We start from the raw sequence: 22,126 nt of genomic DNA on the forward strand, positions 1-22,126 counted from the left end.
AGTGTCGTCTCGCCTCGCGTTGTGTGACTGACTAGCCCATTGTTGTAGACTTTGAGTCCTACGTAACATTTAGTTTGCTTTAAGAAATATTGTAGACACCCTGTAAATTGACAGAAGCTCCTAATAAATTGCTAGACACATTAATCTAATATCTAAGTATGTAGATATATAAATTGTTTGTCACTTCTTCTTCTATCGTGTGGGTTATGAGGTGGATTACCAACCTCATCAACCCTGGTGTCAGGGTTACTATAGAGCGTCGGTTACTTACATCAGTAAGTAGTAACCGGGTCCAACGGCTTAACGTGCCTTCCGAAGCACGGATCATCTTTCGGACAATCAGGTGATCAGCCTGTAATGTCCTAACTAGGGATTACAAAGTACCTAATATACTCGTATATCTCCACCGGGATTCGAATCGGGACCTCCGGATCGTGAGCCCAGCGATCAAACCACTGGACCACTGTGGCCGTTTGTCTACTTACCTAGTAATTCTTGCTCGTATCGGTGAGGGGAGTGTCCTTTCTATGCGTAGTACCTATTTATATTTACGGCAAATCGTAGGGAAAAACATTTCGGCTAGGCCCTCAAAAACTTCATCCATGGAGCGTGATTTAGAAGCAGTGTCAACCCTCAATGTGATAACGTATTCATAGGGTTGTCACTCCAAGCGAAGTCGTCGTTGGAGAAGGCATAGACCATCCAGTAGAAGAGGTTCAGGAGGGCGAATGAGGCCGGGAACAACACCCGAGCAGCCCTGTCGATGTGAGACACGCTGTTAATGTGGCCGCGACTTCCTGGAATGGGCGAAGTTATATTTAGATACTTATTATTGCGTATGGCAGACAAAAATAAAATACCCTGCGTGGATCATCCAGCTGAAGCTCCCCTAACCAAGACTGCCGCATCCGTCACACAGTGCAGCTCGGCTATACCACCTGGGAACCGGTGCAGAGGGCACTCGTTCACTATGTGAGATATGGTTTGATCCAGGTGACCACATTCACGGTATGACGACTCCTTATTTAGATACTTACAAACATGATCATCTCCCTAGCGTCATCCCGTTTTTCACAGGGTCCGCCTATCCTGAAGATTTGACAGATCCGGTTTTTTATAGAGGCAATCGCCTGTCTGACCCCCAATACAGGTTAGGTCACATACCTCCAAACTCATTGATAATATTATAATAAATGATATTACGTGGTTTCCAAGATTTGTGACTTCGATTATAGGTACGTATGTGACTTACGCATAGCTGGCAAGGAGTGGGTGTATACAGAGTGTTACTGACATCGTAACAAATACTGAGCGGGATGGTTCAGACCATGATTCTGAGTTGATATCTAGTGGAATTTCCTGTCGCAAAATTCATGGAAATATTTGTGTTTTTTAAATTATTTTCTGTTACATACGCGACGGAAAATTCCACTTGATAATCATCTCAGAATCATGGTCTGAATCGTCCCTCAAAGTTTTCGTTACGATGTCTAACACCCTAGGTACCACCTCTACACCTCTGCCTACCACAAATTAAAAAAATGAGACCACAACTGTCTTATTACTTATAAGGTTAGGTGATTATTTAGAAGATATGAATGCATGGGATTAACTGTCTGGAATATTAGGCAGCCAAATTACTAAATTGTGTTCGCGAGATCGGGATTACATTTCCTACATGTATTAGTAATAGAGGTCTTTACCAGCTTCCCGCTGCCGCTGCCTGCGGTACCGGTCGTCTCCGGCGAGACAGTACAGCAGCTGTCTCCAGCGAGGAACCCTGGTTTCCGTCTGCGTGGTTCGTTCCATCGTCAGTCGTACTGCGCCCGCTGACTCGTGGCTCTGAACCGTATCCTCGCCCGAGCAGGTGCTTTGAGCGGGGAGTGAGAAGCTCTGGGAATGCAAAAATCAATTGATTTTGTATTAAGATGGTCAAATGGGTCATTCAAGTACAGTTCTCATCAAAAAGAAATTTTATACTTAATATTTAAACCCCCTCCGGTTGATTGAGGGGAGGCCTGTGCCCAGCAGTGGGACGTATATAGGCAGTTTATGATACTTAATATTTATTTTTCTAATTTGGTAAGTGACTGATCAGTGCGATCTCCAAGTTTAAGTTTAGGTGTCTCTTTCCCGGTTTGCTGGAAGAGATTTCTTTTAGAAATAGGCTGGTAAGTTTATCGGTCTTGTGTTCGCCGAATTGTATTTATATCGTTTCGTGACACTGCTAAGTAAATAAATAAGAAACAAGAGTTTAAGAGTTCAAAAGAGCTAGATAATTATCTACTAACATAATTAGTAGCGGACCGCGCAGAGCTGCGCCGGCGCACGGCAAGTTGTCGAGCAGCAAACGCGTCACCTCCGACTTCCTCGATCAGCTCCTCCCATTCAGAGTCATCTATCACGATCTCACCAGAACCAACCTGGAATATAATTTTAACAAGTCACCAGTAGTACTAGGTATAGCGCCGCGGCCGGTGCTAAGCACGTGTCACGGCACGGCATTATGCTGAGGAAGATCTTTTTTTTTTTTGGATGCCTCCACCATGTGTATTTTAGGTATTGATATATTTTTAATTATATTATAGTCTTTGATTTTTAAGTAAATTTAAATTTGTTAATGTGGCGTCCAATATACTGTGGACCCAATTAGTTCACCAGCTAATTCATTCCGCCTACATGCGGCCCGCTATCGTGGTTTTTGTTTGCAGCTGTTAGTAGTAAAAGAGAGTAGGGTTGAACCGGCGACGCGAAAGCGATTCTCATACAAAATGCGCGTTAGAGCCTTTCCAACGCGCTTATCGCTATCGACCCACTAGGGTCGATTAATTCTTTCAAATATTTTTCAGACGACGCCCTGAGCCGAGGTTCGCGCCCAACTGGGCACCCTCAGGCCTGTTGTCTTAAACGTTGTACCGGGTGAGAGCCTTCACCGCTCCCCATTTGTCCGGCCAAGTAATTAATGCCATCTGCGGCAAATCTACAATAAGTCACGTCAAAAAAAAGCCTTTCCAACCTCTTTCTTCTATTCTGTGGTAATATCAACTGTAATTACAGACTACCATCAAGTTTTCATCACCGAATTTCCGACCTACCACCGGTTGCGGTTCCGGTCACGAGCATTAATATGTATACACTTTGGTACCATGTCACATTAACTTTTTTGACAAATTGAACTGTAAGTCTCACTAAATGTCAAGTATATTAGTGCGACAAAGTACTAAAGTGGGTACATTATATTGCTCATGACTGTACCTATGTCAGACTCGGAACATATTACAGGTATAGTAGACGCGGCGAAATGTACCTGTGTATTGATATTTTGTTTTTAGGTAAATATGCGAATTTCCGATGTGTATGGTGACTAAGATGTCTCTTTTATTCTATATTTAATTTTGTTTGTCACCTCTCCTACCTAATCCCCCACTTAAGATAAACTAAATCAGCAATGCTCTAAGCCAGAAAAAGTTATATCAGTGTCGGTATTCTTTTTTATTTTTTAATAATCTGACAGCTGTATGTCTGGTAATCTAAATCCTAAATTACAGGTATCGTTTACTCATTGTGTCATTTTTGTAAGGTATTTTGATAGTGGTAGTATCTACTTTTGAAAATAAGATCGAGAAAAGGTAGGAAGTGCCCCTGTCCTAGACCTTCGCTTTTCTCGTCTTGGCGAGGGCACTCCCGTGCCCCCAGATAACGTCATAATACAGAATGTTGGTGACATCGAAACGAAAACTTTGAGGGACGATTCAGACAATGATTCCGAGTTGATATCAAGTAGAATTTTCCAATGCAAAAGTATAGGTACTTACATAAAATTAAAAATATGTAATTTAGAAAAACAAAAAAGTCAAAAAAATGGTCTGAATCATCCCCCTCAGTATTAGTTACGATGTCACTAACACCCTGTATACCTACTTCTTCTATCGTGTGGGTTATGAAGTGCAATACCAACCCTATCAACCTTGGTGTCAAGGTTACCAATGAGCCGCCAAAGGCCCCTGAAATGACTCATGCAACGACTATGTACTTACATCAGTAAGTAATAATCGGGACCAACGACTTAACGTGACTTCCGAAGCACGGATCATCTTACTTTTAAACTAGAATGTGCTAACTAAACTAGGGATCACAAAGTGATTCTTGTGTTATGTCCCCACTGGGATTCGAATCCGGGACCTCCGGATCGTGAGCACAACGTTCAACCACTGGACCACGGAGGCTGTTATACTTATAGTATGCCTACTAAAAAATAAGTACCTACTGCGATGTTCGTTTGGACCAAAGTGCCCCCATACGCTTCATCACCGAAGTAGAAATTCGTCAAAAAGAAAAATGCGATTAATTTTCAATCATCTTAGACTAGCTTATATTTCTAGACTCATCAGGCTTATACATCTTTTCCATATGATTCATACGGAGGTATTTCTAGGTAAGCATCTTATAATTTATCTTTGATCCAGTCATCTAGTCTATTCTCTCGCCTACTATTATTTCCAAATATGTTACTGTCGAGGAAAAAACGGGACAAGAAACATAGCCCTCACCTTGGTAAAGTAATGGACTCCAGCGAACTCCAGCAGTGTGGCGATGCAGTAGAAGAAGCTCATCAGCAGGAACCAGTCCAGGGCCGTGGCATACCGCACCTTCGGAAGGTCGGTGCGCGAGTCCAGGCTGATGGTTGATAGCGTCAGCACTGTCGTTATGCCCAGACCCACGCGATCTGATGTCGCCTGGGGAATAATTGGGTGTTTAAACATCTTTATTGTTGTATGGAAAAGAATCGATCGACCTAATCTCGGCTGATACGTCACTGTGCTAATGAACATCACAACACTAGCTGACGTATTTGTGACAGATCTAATTCTTACCGCGAATTGAGGTTAACGTAGATTGTTATCTTTATGGAAATATAGTCACCAATGGTGGACTTTCTAGGTTACGTTCCCAAAAAAAAAATAGATGGCGCTGTTCAGGTTTAGCGTGATAATTACCCATTTTATCATTGGTCGGGGTACAAAATTATTCTGCCACCACTACCCTAACCACTGCCCATTTTTCCCTAAAATTCATTAATAACTAAATAACTCACTTTACGAATTTTTCCCTCTTGCCTTCCGCCCCGAAGTACTCTGTCTGACGCGAGTAGGATGGCGCCTAGAGTAGTCTATTTCAAAGCCGTAATAGGACTCCTGTCCTCCGCTTCTGAAATCTTCTTCTATCGTGTGGGTTGTGAGGTGGATTACCAACCCCATCAACCCTGGTGTCAGGGTTACTATTGAGCCGCCAAAGGCCTCTGAATTTATTAGTGATGATATATTTTTATTGGAATTTAAAAGCTTCCAAGGTTATAGTCGGCCATCTTGAATTGTGCTTCTAAGTATCTAATCTTTATTTTTAGAACCTGGTAGGTATGCTGCAAGTTGGAAGAACGCTTGACTTCCACTGTGAGGTCGCGCGTTCGAGTTTTCGAATTCATTCAATACTTTATCAATCTTATCTAACTTAGGTATTATGATCAGTTTACCTCTCGATGAATCCAGAATGAGACCCAGGACAGTACTACAATGAGGATACAGGGCACGTACACTTGAATCAGGAAGTAGCCTGTGTGCCTTTGAAGGTTGAATGACACTTGGAGTACTGAGAAGTCCCCTGAAAAAGAATAAAGTTTTAGAAAAAGATTAGTCCTTAATATAATTTTGGATTGTTTTACCGCAATGGAGCAGCGTGGTGGAATATGCTGCGTACCTCCTCCGGTTGTGTGAGGAGAGGCCTGTGCCCAGGCGTCTCTTCTTCTATCGTATGGGTTGTGAACTTGTGAGGTGGATTACCAACCTCATCAACCCTGGTATCAGGGTTACTATTGATCCGCCAAAGGCCCCTGACGTGGCTCATGTAACGACTACTTACTTACATTAGTAAGCAGTAACCGGGACCAACGGCTTAACGTGCCTTCCGAAGCACGGATCATCTTACTTTCGGATAATCAGGTGATCAGTTTGTAATGTCCTAACTATACTAGAGATTAGAAAGTACACACCATCTAACTGTCTAAAATTGACGTTTGTTCCATACATTTTATGCATGTCGATTACCCGTCCCTTTCCTTTTCAGTGGATAAGAAAATGACAGGTATAACTTAAAATAAAATTAGGTGTCTGCAGGAATCGGGGCCATTATACCTAATGTTCAATACATGAACATAAATATTGAAAGTGTATAACAACTTTTTATTTTTATACTTTTAAAATGGTAACTTTTGTATTTTTGTAATGTGGCAACATTGCCATTTGTCTTTTGTGGTCTTTGTGTCTTTTGCCTCTTCTTGATCCGGTGATTAACATTTTCTCAATAGTGAAATCCATATTTCCAAGTTAAGTACTTTGTTTTATTTGCAAACACCTAACAACTGCTATTTTCCCATATCAGTAAGGGAAAACGTTTCCGTCACTTCCACGGCCAGTTAGCGACCCAGCACCAATGGACGTTTCATTGAAAGAATCCTTCAGGAAATCATTTCCGCACAATAAGTATTATATTTGTAGAGGCATCTTAATATTGAGGACTGCTATTGTCACACAAACTTGTCCGGGGAATGAATATTACAATCCTGTCTATTACGTAATTACTAATTACATACATACTAAGCTCACGACGGGGTAGTCAGAGGTACATCCTGTAAGATATTTTAGTTATGATTTGTTATAGTAATATAAATAAACAGTTTTTACTTAAGAATTGCACTTTTATTTTTAATAACTTCCCACATGTACATAGCTTACGTATACAATCTCACAAAAGACATAGACAAAGTTTTTTTTTTATCAGCAATCTTACAAGCAAATGTTTGAAATTATTCTTCCAATACATCCATCACAAGATGAACGAAGTACCCGCCCCTCATCGACCTTTCTGTTAGACCAACATGATAGGTGGTGAGCCGGATCATCGTCTATATTAGTCGAGCCGACTGTAATAGTGAATATTGCACTTAAAATACTTAAGTATAAATAGTATAATAATAATAATATCTTTATTTTATTTTTTTGTACTATTAAAGCCTTAAATATACGAGTTACATTTATAAGTAAGTATGTAACTACATTGTCAACAAATATTGTCAGTGAGGAGCTCGGTGGCGCAGCGGTAAACGCGCTCGGTCTGCGATTGTTGAAGTTAAGCAACTTTCGCAAAGGCCGGTCATAGGATGGGTGACCACAAAAAAAAAAAAGTTTTCATCTCGAGCTCCTTCGTGCTTCGGAAGGCACGTTAAGGTGTGTCCAAACATTGAGCAACAAGAGCGCGGCAGCAACACGCGGCATTTGTAGGACACATTTCTGCCGCGCTTTAGTTTGGACAAAGCCAACTAATGTTTGCACGGCAGTACTGCGCGGCACAACCAAGATATGCCGCGCGCTTCTGTTGGCATCAGAATCATGTTTGTGCGCAGAAATACGTCCAAACACAATTACTGCCGAATGTTGACTAAGAATGCTCGCGCGCGGCAGCTAGCCAGAAGCGTTCGCGCGCGGCTGTCGTCTAAACAGAGCGCGGCGGGCCGCGCGCGGCAGCCGCGCTCGATTGCCGCTCGATGTTTGGACACACCTTTAAGCCGTTGGTCCCGGCTGCATTAGCAGTCGTTAATAACTAATAATAACCATCAATCCGCACTGGGCCCGCGTTATGGTTTAAGGCCCGATCTCCCTATCCATCCATAGGGAAGGCCCGTGCCCCAGCAGTGGGGACGTTAATGGGCTGATGATGATGATGTAGTTACAGGCTGTGACATAATTACTATGAGTCAGCTGTTATCCCTAAAAGTTTTAAAACTGAGCTAAGGATACCAGCTACCATCTAAGAGTTGTACGCAGAAAGCCAAAATTGAGGGTGCTGACAATGAATATTGTTATATTTAAGAATAATATCAAGTTAACAATAAAAAGAAAAAATAATAATTAATAGGTAAGGTAAAATACCACTTGCTATGTGCGTGTGTGTGTGCGTGTGTTTGTGTGTGTGGGTGTGCGTATGTGGGTGTGTGAGCGTGTGTGTGTGTGTGTGCGTGTGTCTGTTTGAGGGTTTGTGTGTTGTGTGTACCTGTATATTATTATGTTTACTAAAGGTAATCAACCAACAGGTTTAAGTAAATTCTCTGTGTCATCGTAAGTAAATAACCCATTGGTGCATGTCCGGTACCGAGGTTGGAACCGGGGCGCTCCTCGTCCGAGTAGAAGCCGATGAACCACAGAGACTTTTTATCGTTACCTAGATACTGTTACATAATTGAGAAATTTTTATTCCTCTTTTTTTGACTTCACTTATTGTAGATTTGGCGCATATATGGTATTAACTATTGTCATGATCACTCATATTTTAAAAGAAGTTGAATTTTGTGCAAGTAGATATCTCAATATCTAACATGAATATTAACTAGATTAAAGTTAAAAGTTGCGAAACGATGGAATTTATATGGACTATTAATTTACCTGCACTTTTATCGTTCAAGCAAATGGGCATATTATAATTTAAAAGTATTTTAATGATTTAAAATATTATTAAATAGAATTAATATAAATTATTTATAATTGTAAATGTTAAACAACTAATTAATTAATTTTAAAAGTAAGTAAACAGAAAAGGCGGGAACGGAAGTGAGAATTACGCGGCGAGAAAAACAAACGAAGAACGGGATTGGATTGGTTCCCCGACTTTTCTAGGAGACGTGGGTTGTGGAAAGAATTACGATGGAAATTAATAAATAGTCGATAAAGTCACCCAATTACAGTGTTTTCTTGAAACTATTTGGGAAAAATGGAGAGCGCTGAGGGCTCTCATCCGGCACAAAATTTTAGTTTGGGCGCGAACTTCAGCTGAGGGCGATAATATTATTTGAAAGAATTAATCGTCTCTAGTGGACCTATAGTGATAAACGCTGAATGAGGGAAGAATTATGACATAAGTCTATAGGTATCTACTTATAAGGTGTAAGTCTTTGCTTTCGCACGCGCTGTATTCGTATGGAGTAATGGCGATTACTTCACCGACAAGCGCAGCTCTTAAATAAAGAGAGATATTTGTAAAAAAAAAAATAGCTTCCTACCTTGAAAACTGCGAAAAGTATCATATAAAATTTCACCACCTCTTCGGAGGGGTTGGGGGCAGAAAAAAAAACCAAAAAGAAATTCAAAAATATTATGCACGATTTTTTTGTTAGTCACAAATAGTCCAATAAGTATACATACCAATTTTTAGCTTTCTAACTTGAAAATTGCGGAATTACCATACAAATTTCCACCCCCCCATTTTAGGGAAGTGGGGGGTTAGAAGGAGACAATTAAACAATACATTTCAATAATTTATCTTCGTGCTAAACAAATGTAAAACAATTAAATATAAAAGAATTTAAGCATGAATAAACTAAATTTTTATACATATGTGTTTTTATAGTGTCCAGTCCACGAATTCTTTAAGTTTAGGAATAAGTAACTTTATTACCTAAGTATTAATAAATAATATAACTTTGTGTTCTCTTAACTTTGTGTTCTTGGAAATAAATGATTATGATTATAAACCGACTTATTTTTTTACAAGTCGCCTGAAAACGGCTTAGCTACAACTAAACTTAATCTCTCAGTAACGAAACGCAACCTTCTAATGAGATAATAAAATATTCTGAGAAAACTTGAAAATATGTTAACGCCATCAATATTGGAGGCAGGCAGCGAAAAAGCCCTCGAGCGACGGCCGCTCTCGTAACAGCTTTCATCCCCAGTAATCGTGCTCGTGGCTTTATCCGCTTAACGCTTAATGTGATTCCGTGCACTTGGCCTCAGGTATGGAAAATACGAAATAAAAACATGTAAGTACCGGGATAATAGGTACATACATACATAACATACATGCACTGGGCCCGCGTGGTGGTTTAAGGCCCGATCTCCCTATCCATCCATAGGGAAGGCCCGTGCCCCAGCAGTGGGGACGTTAATGGGCTGGTGATGATGATACATAAACTCACGCCTATTTCCCACCGGGGTAAGCAGAGACTATAGAATTCCATTTGCATTTGGATAATAGGTCCGTTTAACTAAAAGATAATACAAGGATATATTACATCCTGTAAAGATAGTTGTTGTGAGTGAAATAAATAAATAAATAAAAACCGCATCAAAATCGGATCATTAGTTTAGAAGATAAGTAGTAACATTACTTTGCACAAACGCACACACAAACATCTCTCACCCTAAACGCATATACCTGCTCCGTTCTATCGTGGGTAAAAATACGTTTTTTCCAAAGTGAAAGAATTTTTTTTTAATTAATGACATATTCGTCTAATTCGATATAGACAGTAAAAAGATTGTGCTATTAAAAAGACTGTAAATAAATATATAAGATTCTTGAAGGCGAGACGCCACAATACTCCCAGGAGCATAGCTTTTTTTAGAGTTATTGTAAATATGCCGCAAATGGCATTAACTGCTCGGCCGGACAAATGGAGAGCGCTGATGGCTCACCGATATGAAATTTAAGACAATAGGGCTGAGGGTGCCTAGTTGAGTGCGAACCTCGGCTCAAGGCATTCTCTGTGAGGACTATTTGAAATAATTAATTGTCCCTAGTAGGCCGATAGCGATAAGCGCTGAAATAGGAATCGTCGATCAGGTCGGCGGCGTCGGTAACTGGTTCCTGACTCTTTGCTGTCGCGAGATGATTTGGAGGAGCCGAGTATAAACTTGTACGAGTTTACAAATACATCGGCCTCCGTGGTTTAGTGGTTGAGCTTTGGACTCACTGGTGGGGACATATCAACAAAAATCACTAGTTTCGTTAGGACATTACAGGCTGATCACCTGAGTGTCCGAAAGTAAGACGATCCGTGCTTCGGAAGGCACGTTAAGCCGTTGATCCCGGTTACTACTTACTGGTGTAAGTACTGTAGTCGTTACATGCGTCATGTTAGGGGCCTTTGGCGGCTCAATAGTAACCCTGACACCAGGGTTGATGAGGTTGGTAATCCACCTCACAACCCACACGATAGAATTTGCATCTTTATGTAGATTGCGTTACGACTCCACGAGAGCGGAGCGCGGCTCTTACTCGTATTGCCTGTCGTGAATGTTCCGGCTTTAACCAGTTCCATGCAGTATTATCCTTCCCAGAATCGTGACCATAATTTTATGCTTAGCGTGAACAAATTCGGCTACAAAAACACCTGAACAACATGTTTAGGTTTACATAAACGTTTGCGCTCGCCTCACGACATGTTTGCCGTTTCCATATTTAAATTGCCCTCCAACATAGACCAAAGTGCTTTTCTGTGCAAATAATATATGATTTGGTTTTTTCATCTCGGTAAAAACACAAAATAATGTCTAGCGAGAGGCAGCAAGCACTCTGACACGAATCGGCTTTTACGCTCGGAGGAATTTACATTTGCTCCAATGGAACCGGAGACGACTGGAGCTGTAAATGGTCAATGATTTTCCCACACTAATAAATAGCAATAATACTGAGAGATTTTTCAGGAAATGACGTCAATTCCAAACTATATCTTTCGTATACAAACGTACAATCAAAGAGCAAAAGATCAGTGCTGAGCTAGCGAGTTATTTCAAATTCAGAATATTTATTTCGGAAACTAGTCCATATTATGTTTGTAACAGAAAGCTTAACCTAGTATTAGTAAAACAGATTAACATAAAAATAAGCTACAAGGAACAGGCCCGAGTTACCCATGTCGCGGGCAGCTATGAAACTGCGTGCAATGGAACGCAGCGGTTCAGCAGCGGAGAGTTGTACCGGTCAAGGGCTAGTTTCTAACTAAATAGTCAAATCAGTTACTTTTTAGGGTTCCGTAGCCTAATGGCAAAAAACGGAACCCGATTTAGATTCGTCATGTCTGTCCGTCCGTCCGTCCGCCCGTATGTCACAGCCACTTTTCTCCGAAACTATAATAGCTATACTGTTGAAACTTGATAAATATGTGTATTCTGTGAACCGCATTAAGATTTTTACGCAATGATAGAAAAAAGACCAATAAATTTTGGGGGTCCTCATACATAGAACTGAAACTCAAAAATTTTTTTTCATCAAACCCATACGTAGGTCGTAGGTCTTCCAAAATGGTATTGAGGTTTCTAATATCATTTTTTTCTAAACTAAGTAAATAATTTGCGCGAGAGACACTTCCAAAGTGGTAAAATGTGTGTTCCCCCCCTGTAACTTCTAAAATAAGAGGAGGATAATACTAAAAACTTCTATGCTGTTCTGGGAGCATATAAAAAAACATAGAACACGTTCAGCTGCTTCTCTTCCCGGGCATGTCGTAAAAACCGACAGAGGGATTGTGTCCTCTAACATGATGGACTAATGTTATGGGCGATAGGCTGATCCCTTATCACCATAAGGTTCATCATATCCATCTTTGGACTTCGTATCAACAGTGGCTGCAAGTTGTCTTTGATTACTTGTGGCTCTGCCCACCCCATTAGGGATTACGGGCGTGAGTTTATGTATGTATGTATGTATAATACTAAAAAAAATATATGATGTAGATAAGCATGCAAACTACCAACGAAAATTGGTTAACAGATCTAGTAAGTAGTTTTTTTTAATACATCATAAATCGTAAACCGTAATTTCCTTTCATAGTTAAAACATCAAAAGTTACTACGAACTAAAAAATAACTTTTATGTTATGTTACTTGCTGTTACGGAACCCTTCATGGGCGAGTCCGACTCGTACTTGGCCGCTTTTTTACTAAACTTCAATAAGTATGACTATGGAATTTGTATCAAAAAGGAACCTGTGACGTCATGGAAAAATTTGAAAAAATGTCGCACATTACGTCTTTATTAAAATTCATGAATAAGTCGAATAGAAAAGATAAATCGTTTTTTGTCACCTTTATTTAGATCAGTTTTTATTTACGTAGTAATCGGAATGTCATAATTTATCTTTGACCTAGGAAACTACCCAATTATAAAATTAATGTTTTGTAGGTGTTTGTGGTTTGTTTGTGTTTGTGTAGCCATAGAGGCAGCCAATCAGCTCGCGACACCAAACACTTCAGGGCCCCGATACCGACCCCGCCGGCGTGGTCGACGATACGTGGTTCCCTCATTCAGCGCTTATCGCTATCGACCCACTAGGGTCGATTAATTCTTTCAAATATTTTTCCTCTCAGACGACGCCCTGAGCCGAGGTTCGCGCCCAACTGGGCACCCTCAGGCCTGTTGTCTTAACCTCTCATATGCCGAGATACCAGACACAATAGATTTTACATTGTGTCTGGTCGAGATCCGCGTTCCGGCATTTAAGGGGTTAAACGTTGTACCGGGTGAGAGCCTTCAGCGCTCCCCATTTGTCCGGCCAAGTAGTTAATGCCATCTGCGGCAAATCTACAATAAGTCACGTCAAAAAAAAAAGTGGTCTGTTCGAATCTACTGTGCCTTCCGGCCAAGTAGTTGCGGCAAATCTACAATAAGTCACGTCAAAAAAAAAGAATCTACTGTGGTCGTTCTGAATCGACACGTAATCAGAAGGTGTAAGTGCAACCAGTCTGTTAATTTATTACTTTGCGAGAAACAGAATGGATTTTTACAGCTTATAGTACCTACATACATCAGATCACGCCTATTTCCCCTTGGGGTAAGTAGAGATCACGGAATTCCACTTACTACGACCCTGACACACCACTTTAGCGGCAATATCCTTACCAAACAAAGGACAGTCTCACAAAGTGATTCCTACCATATTAACATTGGGAGTCGAACCCAGTCTCCAGATCGTGAGCCTAACGCTCTAACCATAAACCTTAGAATTTTATATTGCCATGCCGTGTTTATGGGCTACCCAATCAGGGTCTTACCTTCTCGCCTGGTGAAGGTGAAGTTCCTATAAGGGAAGCTAATGAGGTCAAACTGCGACAGGGTCATTCCTGGCACGAAGTTGACACTCTCAGAGTTCTGCCACTGGTACACCAACTGCTGGTTTGAATATGCATCTGAAAAAAAATGTGTTTTCGCTGATAAGAAAATAATTTCGCTTAACATAAGCTCTCGACTATGGTCCCAATGGTGGCGAAAACTTGGCGCTTGTTTAGCTATGTATTGGCCCCGATTCCTGCAGACACCGCCTAATTTTATTTTAAGTTATATCCGTCATTTTCATATCCGTCGAAAAGGAAAGGGACGGATGATTCACAGCTCTTAATTTTAGGAAGAATGAGTAAATGAATGTGTCGGGTTATTGATTGATGTAAAATTTTTAGACGGTTGGTTTAGATTTGTGCTTAAAATTGACGTGTGTTCCATAAATTTTATGCTTGTCGATTACCCGTCCCTTTCCTTTTCGGCGGATAAGAAAATGACAGATATTTACAGAAATTAGCACCATTGTACACCTATTGCCCGGGCTACTCGCGCGATTAACGAAATAGCTCAAGAAAACCCGGACACAGATTTATATACATGTTCGTTGGCGGAATTCACTAATATCTGTCTAAAGTTTTTTAGTAGGTAAATAGTTTGCATACATTGTCGATTTGGTTTATCTGTAATGACTATGTATATGTGAAATAAAATAAAAATATATTCGTACTCAGCGGTATATATGTCACCGTAAAATTGTAAATAACGTTAGATTATAATCTATCGTTAGTTAATCTCGCGAGATTGTGAACTGTCGAATAATTATGAATCGTATCATATTGCTTACAATTTAACGTATTATTTTTCGGTAGATTATAATTTATCGAAGTGAAACCGTCAAATTGTGATACGAAACGCACCTCGCGTGCTATACCATAGAGTTACAAAACTATTAGAGTGAGCATAATGTTAATTTGGGATTCTCTTAAAATGCATAAATGTTTTTGTCATAATTTTAATTATCATAATCCTTTTTGCATAACCTTTTTTAGCATAATAGTTTTACTTTCCCATAATAACATCTAGGAATACTGGTTTGTTAGGTATAACTTATTTTTGGGATTAATAAATAGATATCCATAATTCTTTTTTAGAATAATAGTGTTTTGTCATAATTTTTACAAGGCATAACAGTAGGTTAGGGTGCGGCGGGGGTGGCCCTTGGGCCACCCCTATGCCGCCAGCATGTTTATCTTACACACGAAAAGTATACTGAATGATACGTTTCAGATTTTTTAATTTTGATACATTTTTTCTTACCATGTGATGTCAGAATTATTGATTACTTACTAAATAATTAATAAATACGTACTTGATTTCACAATCTTGAAGAGCATTTATTTTATTTGACTGACACCTGTGTTTTATTCCTAACTCTATGGACACAGAACGGTCTACTGTAAGGCCGACCAATCAGGGACAGCCGTCGGACAGTTGACAATTTGACAATTGTAAGATTGTGATTTAACAGTTTTACTTCGATAGATTATAATCTGACGAATAATAATACGTTAAATTGTAAGCAGTATATTACGTTTCACAATTTTTCGACAGTTCACAATCTCGCGAGATAGATTATAATCTAACGTTATTTACAATTTTACGGTGACATATACATTCAATAAAGTCGTATCAAATTAAAAAAGTACGCCTCGTCTTATTACGTATATTAGCGTGTGGTGCTTCGTAACGTAGCGTTTTTGAGCGCTGATGTTCAATCTATGGTAGTAGTAAATCTATGTGTATCACCGTCTATAATGAATGAGCTCACTGTGAAAATTGCACTTAAGATGAATAAATCATTGGTGCAATACCGGAGATCGAACTGGCCCTCTCTGTATTAGAAGCAAGCTGGTGACCCATAGGACCACAGTGACTTTATTTCAGAAACAGTTAAAAATATATATATTTTTTAAATAAAACACTTTGCTGCAGATACATACATAACATAAACAGCCCATATACGTCCCACTGCTGGGCACAGGCTTCCCCTCAATCAACTGGAGGGGGTATGGAGCGTACTCCACCACGCTGCTCCAATGCGGGTTGGTGGAGGTGTTTTTACGGGTAAGCCGGGACCAACGGCTTAACGTGCCCTCCGAAACACGGAATCGTCTTACTTTTTCGGACAATCAGGTGATTCAAGCCTGAAAAGTCCTTACCAAACAAAGGACAGTCTCAAAAAGCAGATACCTCTTAATTTTATTTTAAGTTATACCTGTCATTTTCTTATCCGCCAAAAAGGTAAGGGACGGATGATTGACACTTTTAATTTTAAAATGAATGAATAACCCGGATGATTAAAATAGGCATCTCGCTCATACGCAACCCGTTTAACGTGTGTTGTCAACTTAATTCTGTCGGGTTATTGGTCAATATAAAATTTTGAAAGGGTTTTTTTTGCCTAAAATTGACGTATGTTCCATAAATTTTATTACCTATCGACTGTCGATGCCCACCCGTCCCTTGTTTTAATGGATGGAATGGATGAAGAAAGACAGGTATAACTTAAAATAAAATGATATGGTGTGTACAGGAATTAGTAGGTACCATTATATAAATTATTTAATAACTATCTATTTTTAAACACATTGTGCGTATCTACTAAAGTAGCGCGCCAATTTATTTTTCCACCCCCTTTTCGTCCCCCTAAAAGGTGATTTTGGCGACAAAAGCTATCCTATGCAGGCAGACTGTTTCTCTATAAATATATGGAATAAGTAATATTAGGTTCATTATCTTTATGACGGTGGAAAGTTTGGTTTCTTGCAATGTGAGTAGGTATGGCAGTTGCTCTTAGTTGATATGATAAGTTATCGAACCAAACATAACTAGATTCTTGGAACTTGACTTCATAAATTAGCACGGGTTATCTTACTGGGCTTTCCTCGTCTTGTAATAATGACAGTACTAAATAGCTACAGTTATACACTATTGAATTTACATCATAATTCTTATCAGCCATTTGTCAACTTTGATTTATTGCAATGTACCTAGCTTTCCGCCTGCGATTCCGTTCGTTTGGACTTTAATTTATCGCGCGCGTAATTTTATTTTTACCCCTTTTCATGAAACCTTAACCTTATATTCTTTCCTAGGTCTCAAACTATGTCCGTACTTCATCTAAATTGGTTCAACGGTTTAAGCGTGAGAAGGTAATACACAGACAAAGTTACTTTCGCATTTATACGATTATGGATGAAGTCTTCATACTCAGTAAAGTGTATATATCTAAAGCTAGATAAGTACAGATTCTTCGTGATTATCTTTTGTACAGCTCCTTGCGAAAACGTTGGAGCGATTCAAAGTAATTTTATGTAAATGCATACCCTTCGCGGCTTCCAAGAAATATGGAAGTATATTATGCCTTCGCACCTCTGCCTCATACATTTTTATGTAGGAAAATGTATAGAAAGCGAGCTCCTGGACAGAGGCGGATGTATAATGAATAGGTAAATAAGGAGGAGGTACTTACAGCTGCCGAGGATGAGGGGGCAGGATTGCCGGTCCATGGGGAAGTTGCGGAGTTCCATCGGACACTTAGCTTTGATTGTTAACCTGTATCCCACAAAAATTATAAATGTTAATGTCTTGACCAGGGGGGTTAAAAAGGCCACGTCGCAGCAATTATTCATCTAAAAAAGCAATAATATTGCTGTTTGACATTTGTTTGCATTGCGCATTTACTTTTATATGCACAAATGCCAAATTGCAATATTGCTTTTTTAGATAAATTGCTTCAAGTTCTCTTTGAAACTTTTTTTGACGTGACTTGTTCTAGTTTTGCCGCTAACGGCATTAACTACTTGGCCTGATGAACCTACCAAGTTCAATACATTTTCTCCGTACACCAAACATGAATTTATTTATTTTCTAGAATTATAAATTTGGACCTGTTAAGTTTTCGTGGTGGCATGTAGTCACTTCATTCATCCAACGTAATTTTATGAAACACAAAAACATAATTTAAAATTATTGTTTTAGAAAATAGCTCTTATAAAATAGGGCGGTCAAAAATCACTTGAAACGGTATGAGTAGTCACTGGTCTACTATAAATAATGCTCCGTATGATTGCGAACGTTTTTGCGAGAACTTGTCCTGCGCGACAATACGAAGAAAATTACGTACTTGTAAGGGTCAAAACAGCATTTTAATCGTGGGCTTGCTCGGTCGGAAAAAACAATTCGGCATCAATCGTGCTCTTACCGTCATGGATAGAGGGATTAGCCAAATGGGTCTGCTACTCTGCTGTTTGCTCGACAGAGGGACGGAGCTAGCAATCCGTATAAACGGATTTACTGATCGAGCCTCCTTCGGTTTAGTAAACGGTGGTTCAAATGCAAATTGTAAAGATTTTTCAACCGCTAAAATTTGAGGGGTGGCAAAATCAACCAAGACGGGACCACCCTGGCTGGCAGCCCCGGATCTACAGGGAAGTAACTGTATTGGGCACACCTGCCCTGTAAATTTGACCTCTTAGCGGCCACATAAAACTCATATATCTAATCCCTCTGCGAGAATCGGCGTTCGGAGAGTCGCTGTCAACGCTACAATAAAAAAAAATCAATGTCCTATTTAGGTTAATTGAGAATGTGCTATTTGATAATCTAATATTATATTATATTAATCTAATATTAATATGCGAATAAAAGCATTTAATGGGTGGCCGTAAGTGACATTTTCAAAAGATTTAATTAGGTGTAGTTTTGTGGTCGACAAAAGCTGTTGTTTTGAGAGGCACTGTGAGGTCTCGCATCGCCTAAATATTTTGCTAGGGTCGCCACTTGAATATACAAATATAAATACTGAGAATTATTGAGGACAGAAGAGGCAAGATTGGACACCTAATAAGACACGACGAATTTATTAAAAACGTCATAGAAGGAAAGAGAGGAAGGGGAAGACCAAGAAGAGCTTACATGGAGCAGATTAAAGAAAAGGTTAACGTCGTGTCTTATAGGGAAGTCAAGGAATTGGCCTTTGATAGACTGGAATGGAAAATGCTACACCGACAAGAACGTGGCTCTTAAATTGATGATGATGATGCCACTGAATATAATCCTCTCCGACGACGCCCTGAGCTGAGGCGTTCAAATGCTCAAATCTACAAGTCCCGTCAAAAAAACTACCGTCTATAATAGTCGATAGCCATCTGTGTTAGTGAAAATTAACAATATTCATGGCAATTTACTGCCAATGACCGACCAATGAGAGGCTGCCGGTAATTGGAGCGCTTATTTTTCATGCCAATTAAAATCGAAGCCCTGTTTGTTCGTAGACTACGAAATAAATGAGCCTCTGAATGTTGATTGTTTAATTAGGTACTTATTATTAATATTTGCTCAGTAGTGGTAAATTCAATGGGGACTTTCCCTGCTTTTTTCTCCAAAGACAACATAGATGGCGCTATAAAGATGTTTCTTCGTTTAACCTTCTACCAACGGCTTAACGTGCCCTCCGAAGCACGGAATCATCTTACTTTTTCGGACAATCAGGTGATTCAAGCCTGAAAAGTCCTTACCAAACAAAGGACAGTCTCACAAAGTGATTGGTCCCGGCTATTAGCCGTAAAAACACCTCCACCAACCCGCATTGGAGCAGCGTGGTGGAGGATGCTTCAGACCCACTCTGGTTGATTGAGGGGAGGCCTGTGCCCAGCAGTGGGACGTATATGGGCTGTTTCAAGGCCAGAGTGAACAGGCACCTTCTGGGCTCCATCTTAGGCCTCGTTAACGCCTTCGGGCAAGTCTGGAACCAAGAGCAAACCCGTCAAAGCTAAAAAAACTAACCTCATCGAGTACAAAATGTCTCCATGCTTGCTTATCCTAAGAAGCTTGTTAGGCACGGTGATCGTATGGACGTAGGAGTGTTTCCCATTGTAGAAGTAGGTGTCAGGCCTCCAGATCCTCTCAAGCATCTTGATAGAGAGGGAGAGGGACTGGATAGGACCCAGGAAGGAGAGCCGAGCGTCACGCCAGTACTGCCTGAAGTAGCAGTCCATCGAGTAGTCCTGATATATAATAAAACACAATATTTAGAGTTTTATAGACATTCTTGAGTTTACGGGTGTTAAGGACACCGTAAAGAATACTGAAGTGGATGATTCAGCTCGTAATTCTAAGTGGAATAATCCGTCGCAAATTCATGATTTTTATTGGTTTATTTTAATTATTTTCGTAACGAAAACTTTAAGGCATGATTCAGACCTGATCAGGTAGAATTTTCAGCAAATGAATGGAACTGAAAAATAATTAAAATCCACTAATATTTTCATGATTTTCCAAAGGGAAATTCCACTTGTTTTCATCTCAGAATCATGGCTGTATTATCCCCTTGAGTATTCGTTACGGTGTCACTAACGCCCATAATGTACTTGTATTACTACTATGTACTTATACGGGGTCTAAGTGACATCGTAAGAAATAATGAGGGAGATGATTCAGCTCATTATCCTGAGTTAATATCAAGTGGGATTTTCCATCGCAAAAGCATAAAATTGAAAATAATAAAAAAAAAAACAAAAAAATATGAATTTTGCGACGGGAAATTCCACTTGATATTAACTCAGAATCGTGCTCTGAATCATCCCCCTCAGCATTCGTTACGATGTCACTAGCACCTTGTTATATTAATTTACCATATCGAGTTCCGATATCGGCCCCATGCTTCTTATAAGTATGTTTGTTTGGACCACAGTCGGATATCCTGTAACAAGGCATATAATATATGAAGATGCGTCTACTCTTAGAACAAAGAAAATACTTATTACTATAACATACATACATAAACTCACGATTTAAGGTAAGCAGAGACTATTGAATTCCATTTGCTTAGATCCTGACACAGTTCTCTTGTTTCCTCCATATTCATCAAAAATACGCTGCGTTTGATCACAATCTCACCTAATGGTAAGTGTCGATGTGACGTATTTTTTTGCAGCTCAGAGCTATCGTACGCCTTAATCTATAGGTAGAGCATGCCGGAGCTGGTATATACTCATTGATACCATGTTTCAGTCAAATACATACATTCTATCCTATCTCTCACATCATCAATTTAAGAGCCACGCTCTTGTCTATGTAGCATTACATGGAACAGATTAAAGAAAAGGTTAACGTCGTGTCTTATAGGGAAGTCAAGGAATTGGCCTTTGATAGACTGGAATGGAAAATCCTATCTTTAAGGAACGAAAAACAAATACGTCTGAGAAAACATTACCGCACCTTTGCCATGAGTCGGCAGCTGAGAGTTCTCGTAGTTCTTCAACAAGTTTTCCAACACCAAAGTAATGTTTTTCGAGACGGCATCATTAATGCTCCTCTTATACTCCTTCTTCCACACGCTCGAGCTCGAACTCCCAGCGACAAACGTGTCGTTGATATAATTCGAGAGTAACAATTCGTCAGTTCTGTCCTCCCAATAGTCGAGGGACTCCTCGGCAGAGTTTCGTGAAATATTTTCCGTTGCAGAGATGTTTGAAGTGTCTTGGAGGGAGCCGTGGGACCTCAAGGATGTCAGCGTTATTGGAAACGTTCCATTTTTAGTCGTCAAGTAGATTGCTCCTTTTCCGTCGACTCCTAAAACGCTGTGAAGGTTTGAACGATATTAAAAACGGGATATCAGGTTCATATTACTTAAAATGACGACAGACTAGAAAAACAATGTTTGTTTGTCGAACGCTGTGGAAAAATGTGGAGATTGCTTTAGTTAGAGCATTAAAGTCGCCCATTACATACATAATAGACATACGTAAGCAGAGACTATGGAATTCGATTTGCTTCGATTCTGTCCTATAATGTCTATGCAATTCACTAGGATATCATGGTGGCGCCACCTACAAGGTGTAATCAGCTGGGCTAACCTTGAAATGATTCCTTATACCATGAGTTTAGGTATCAAATAGTAGTGGTCTAATCTAACAATATGCAATTTCAACATTAAGCAATTGGTCTTGCCGTTTTGACGCTAATGGCAAGTCTAATAAGTTACCACATTCTAACAGCCTCCGTGGTCTAGTGGTTAGAGCATTAGGCTCACGATCTGGAGGTCCGGGTTCGATTCCCGATGGGGAAATTCTCGGAATCACTTTTTAACGGATTAACGATTAACGTTAACTTGCGTTAATTCTTCCGAAATGTAACGCTTTAACGTTTAACGAAGCTAACTTTTTTTGTAGCGGATTAACGA

At 39.8% G+C, this 22,126-nt stretch overlaps 2 protein-coding genes across 3 annotated transcripts in view; both read right to left on the minus strand.

Annotated features, from left to right (window-relative positions):
- The window catches only part of LOC126366205 (sorting nexin-25), a 278,282-nt gene that overhangs the window by 98,361 nt on the left and 157,795 nt on the right, over window positions 1-22,126 (minus strand). Inside the window, exon 18 of one of the 2 annotated variants that reach the window (XR_007566318.1) lies at window positions 3,225-3,255. The exons of the other annotated variant lie outside the window; for it this stretch is intronic. The gene's annotated coding sequence lies outside the window, so the exon portion shown is untranslated. Of the gene's footprint in view, window positions 1-3,224; window positions 3,256-22,126 lie in introns of those variants that run through there. 2 annotated transcript variants of the gene reach the window in all.
- Window positions 377-21,933, minus strand: LOC126366411 (gamma-aminobutyric acid receptor alpha-like). Its single transcript, XM_050009520.1, has 11 exons — window positions 21,929-21,933; window positions 21,163-21,524; window positions 20,577-20,644; window positions 19,729-19,949; window positions 17,414-17,496; window positions 13,878-14,012; window positions 5,531-5,658; window positions 4,551-4,736; window positions 2,292-2,423; window positions 1,704-1,893; window positions 377-797 (listed from the first exon to the last, which is right to left on the minus strand). The coding sequence occupies exons 1-11, from the start codon at window positions 21,931-21,933 to the stop codon at window positions 634-636; spliced, it is 1,674 nt and encodes a 557-aa protein (XP_049865477.1). The 3' UTR covers window positions 377-633.

This window comes from Pectinophora gossypiella, chromosome 4 (assembly GCF_024362695.1).
Source record: "Pectinophora gossypiella chromosome 4, ilPecGoss1.1, whole genome shotgun sequence".
Classification (NCBI taxonomy): domain Eukaryota; kingdom Metazoa; phylum Arthropoda; class Insecta; order Lepidoptera; family Gelechiidae; genus Pectinophora; species Pectinophora gossypiella.

Coding starts and splice junctions, on each gene's coding strand:
- LOC126366411 (XM_050009520.1), bottom strand. Junction 20,645..21,162: donor GCTGCCGACTCATGGCAAAG/GTGCGGTAATGT, acceptor GCCTTGTTACAG/GATATCCGACTGTGGTCCAA. Junction 5,659..13,877: donor CACCTTCACCAGGCGAGAAG/GTAAGACCCTGA, acceptor ATTCTTTTTCAG/GGGACTTCTCAGTACTCCAA.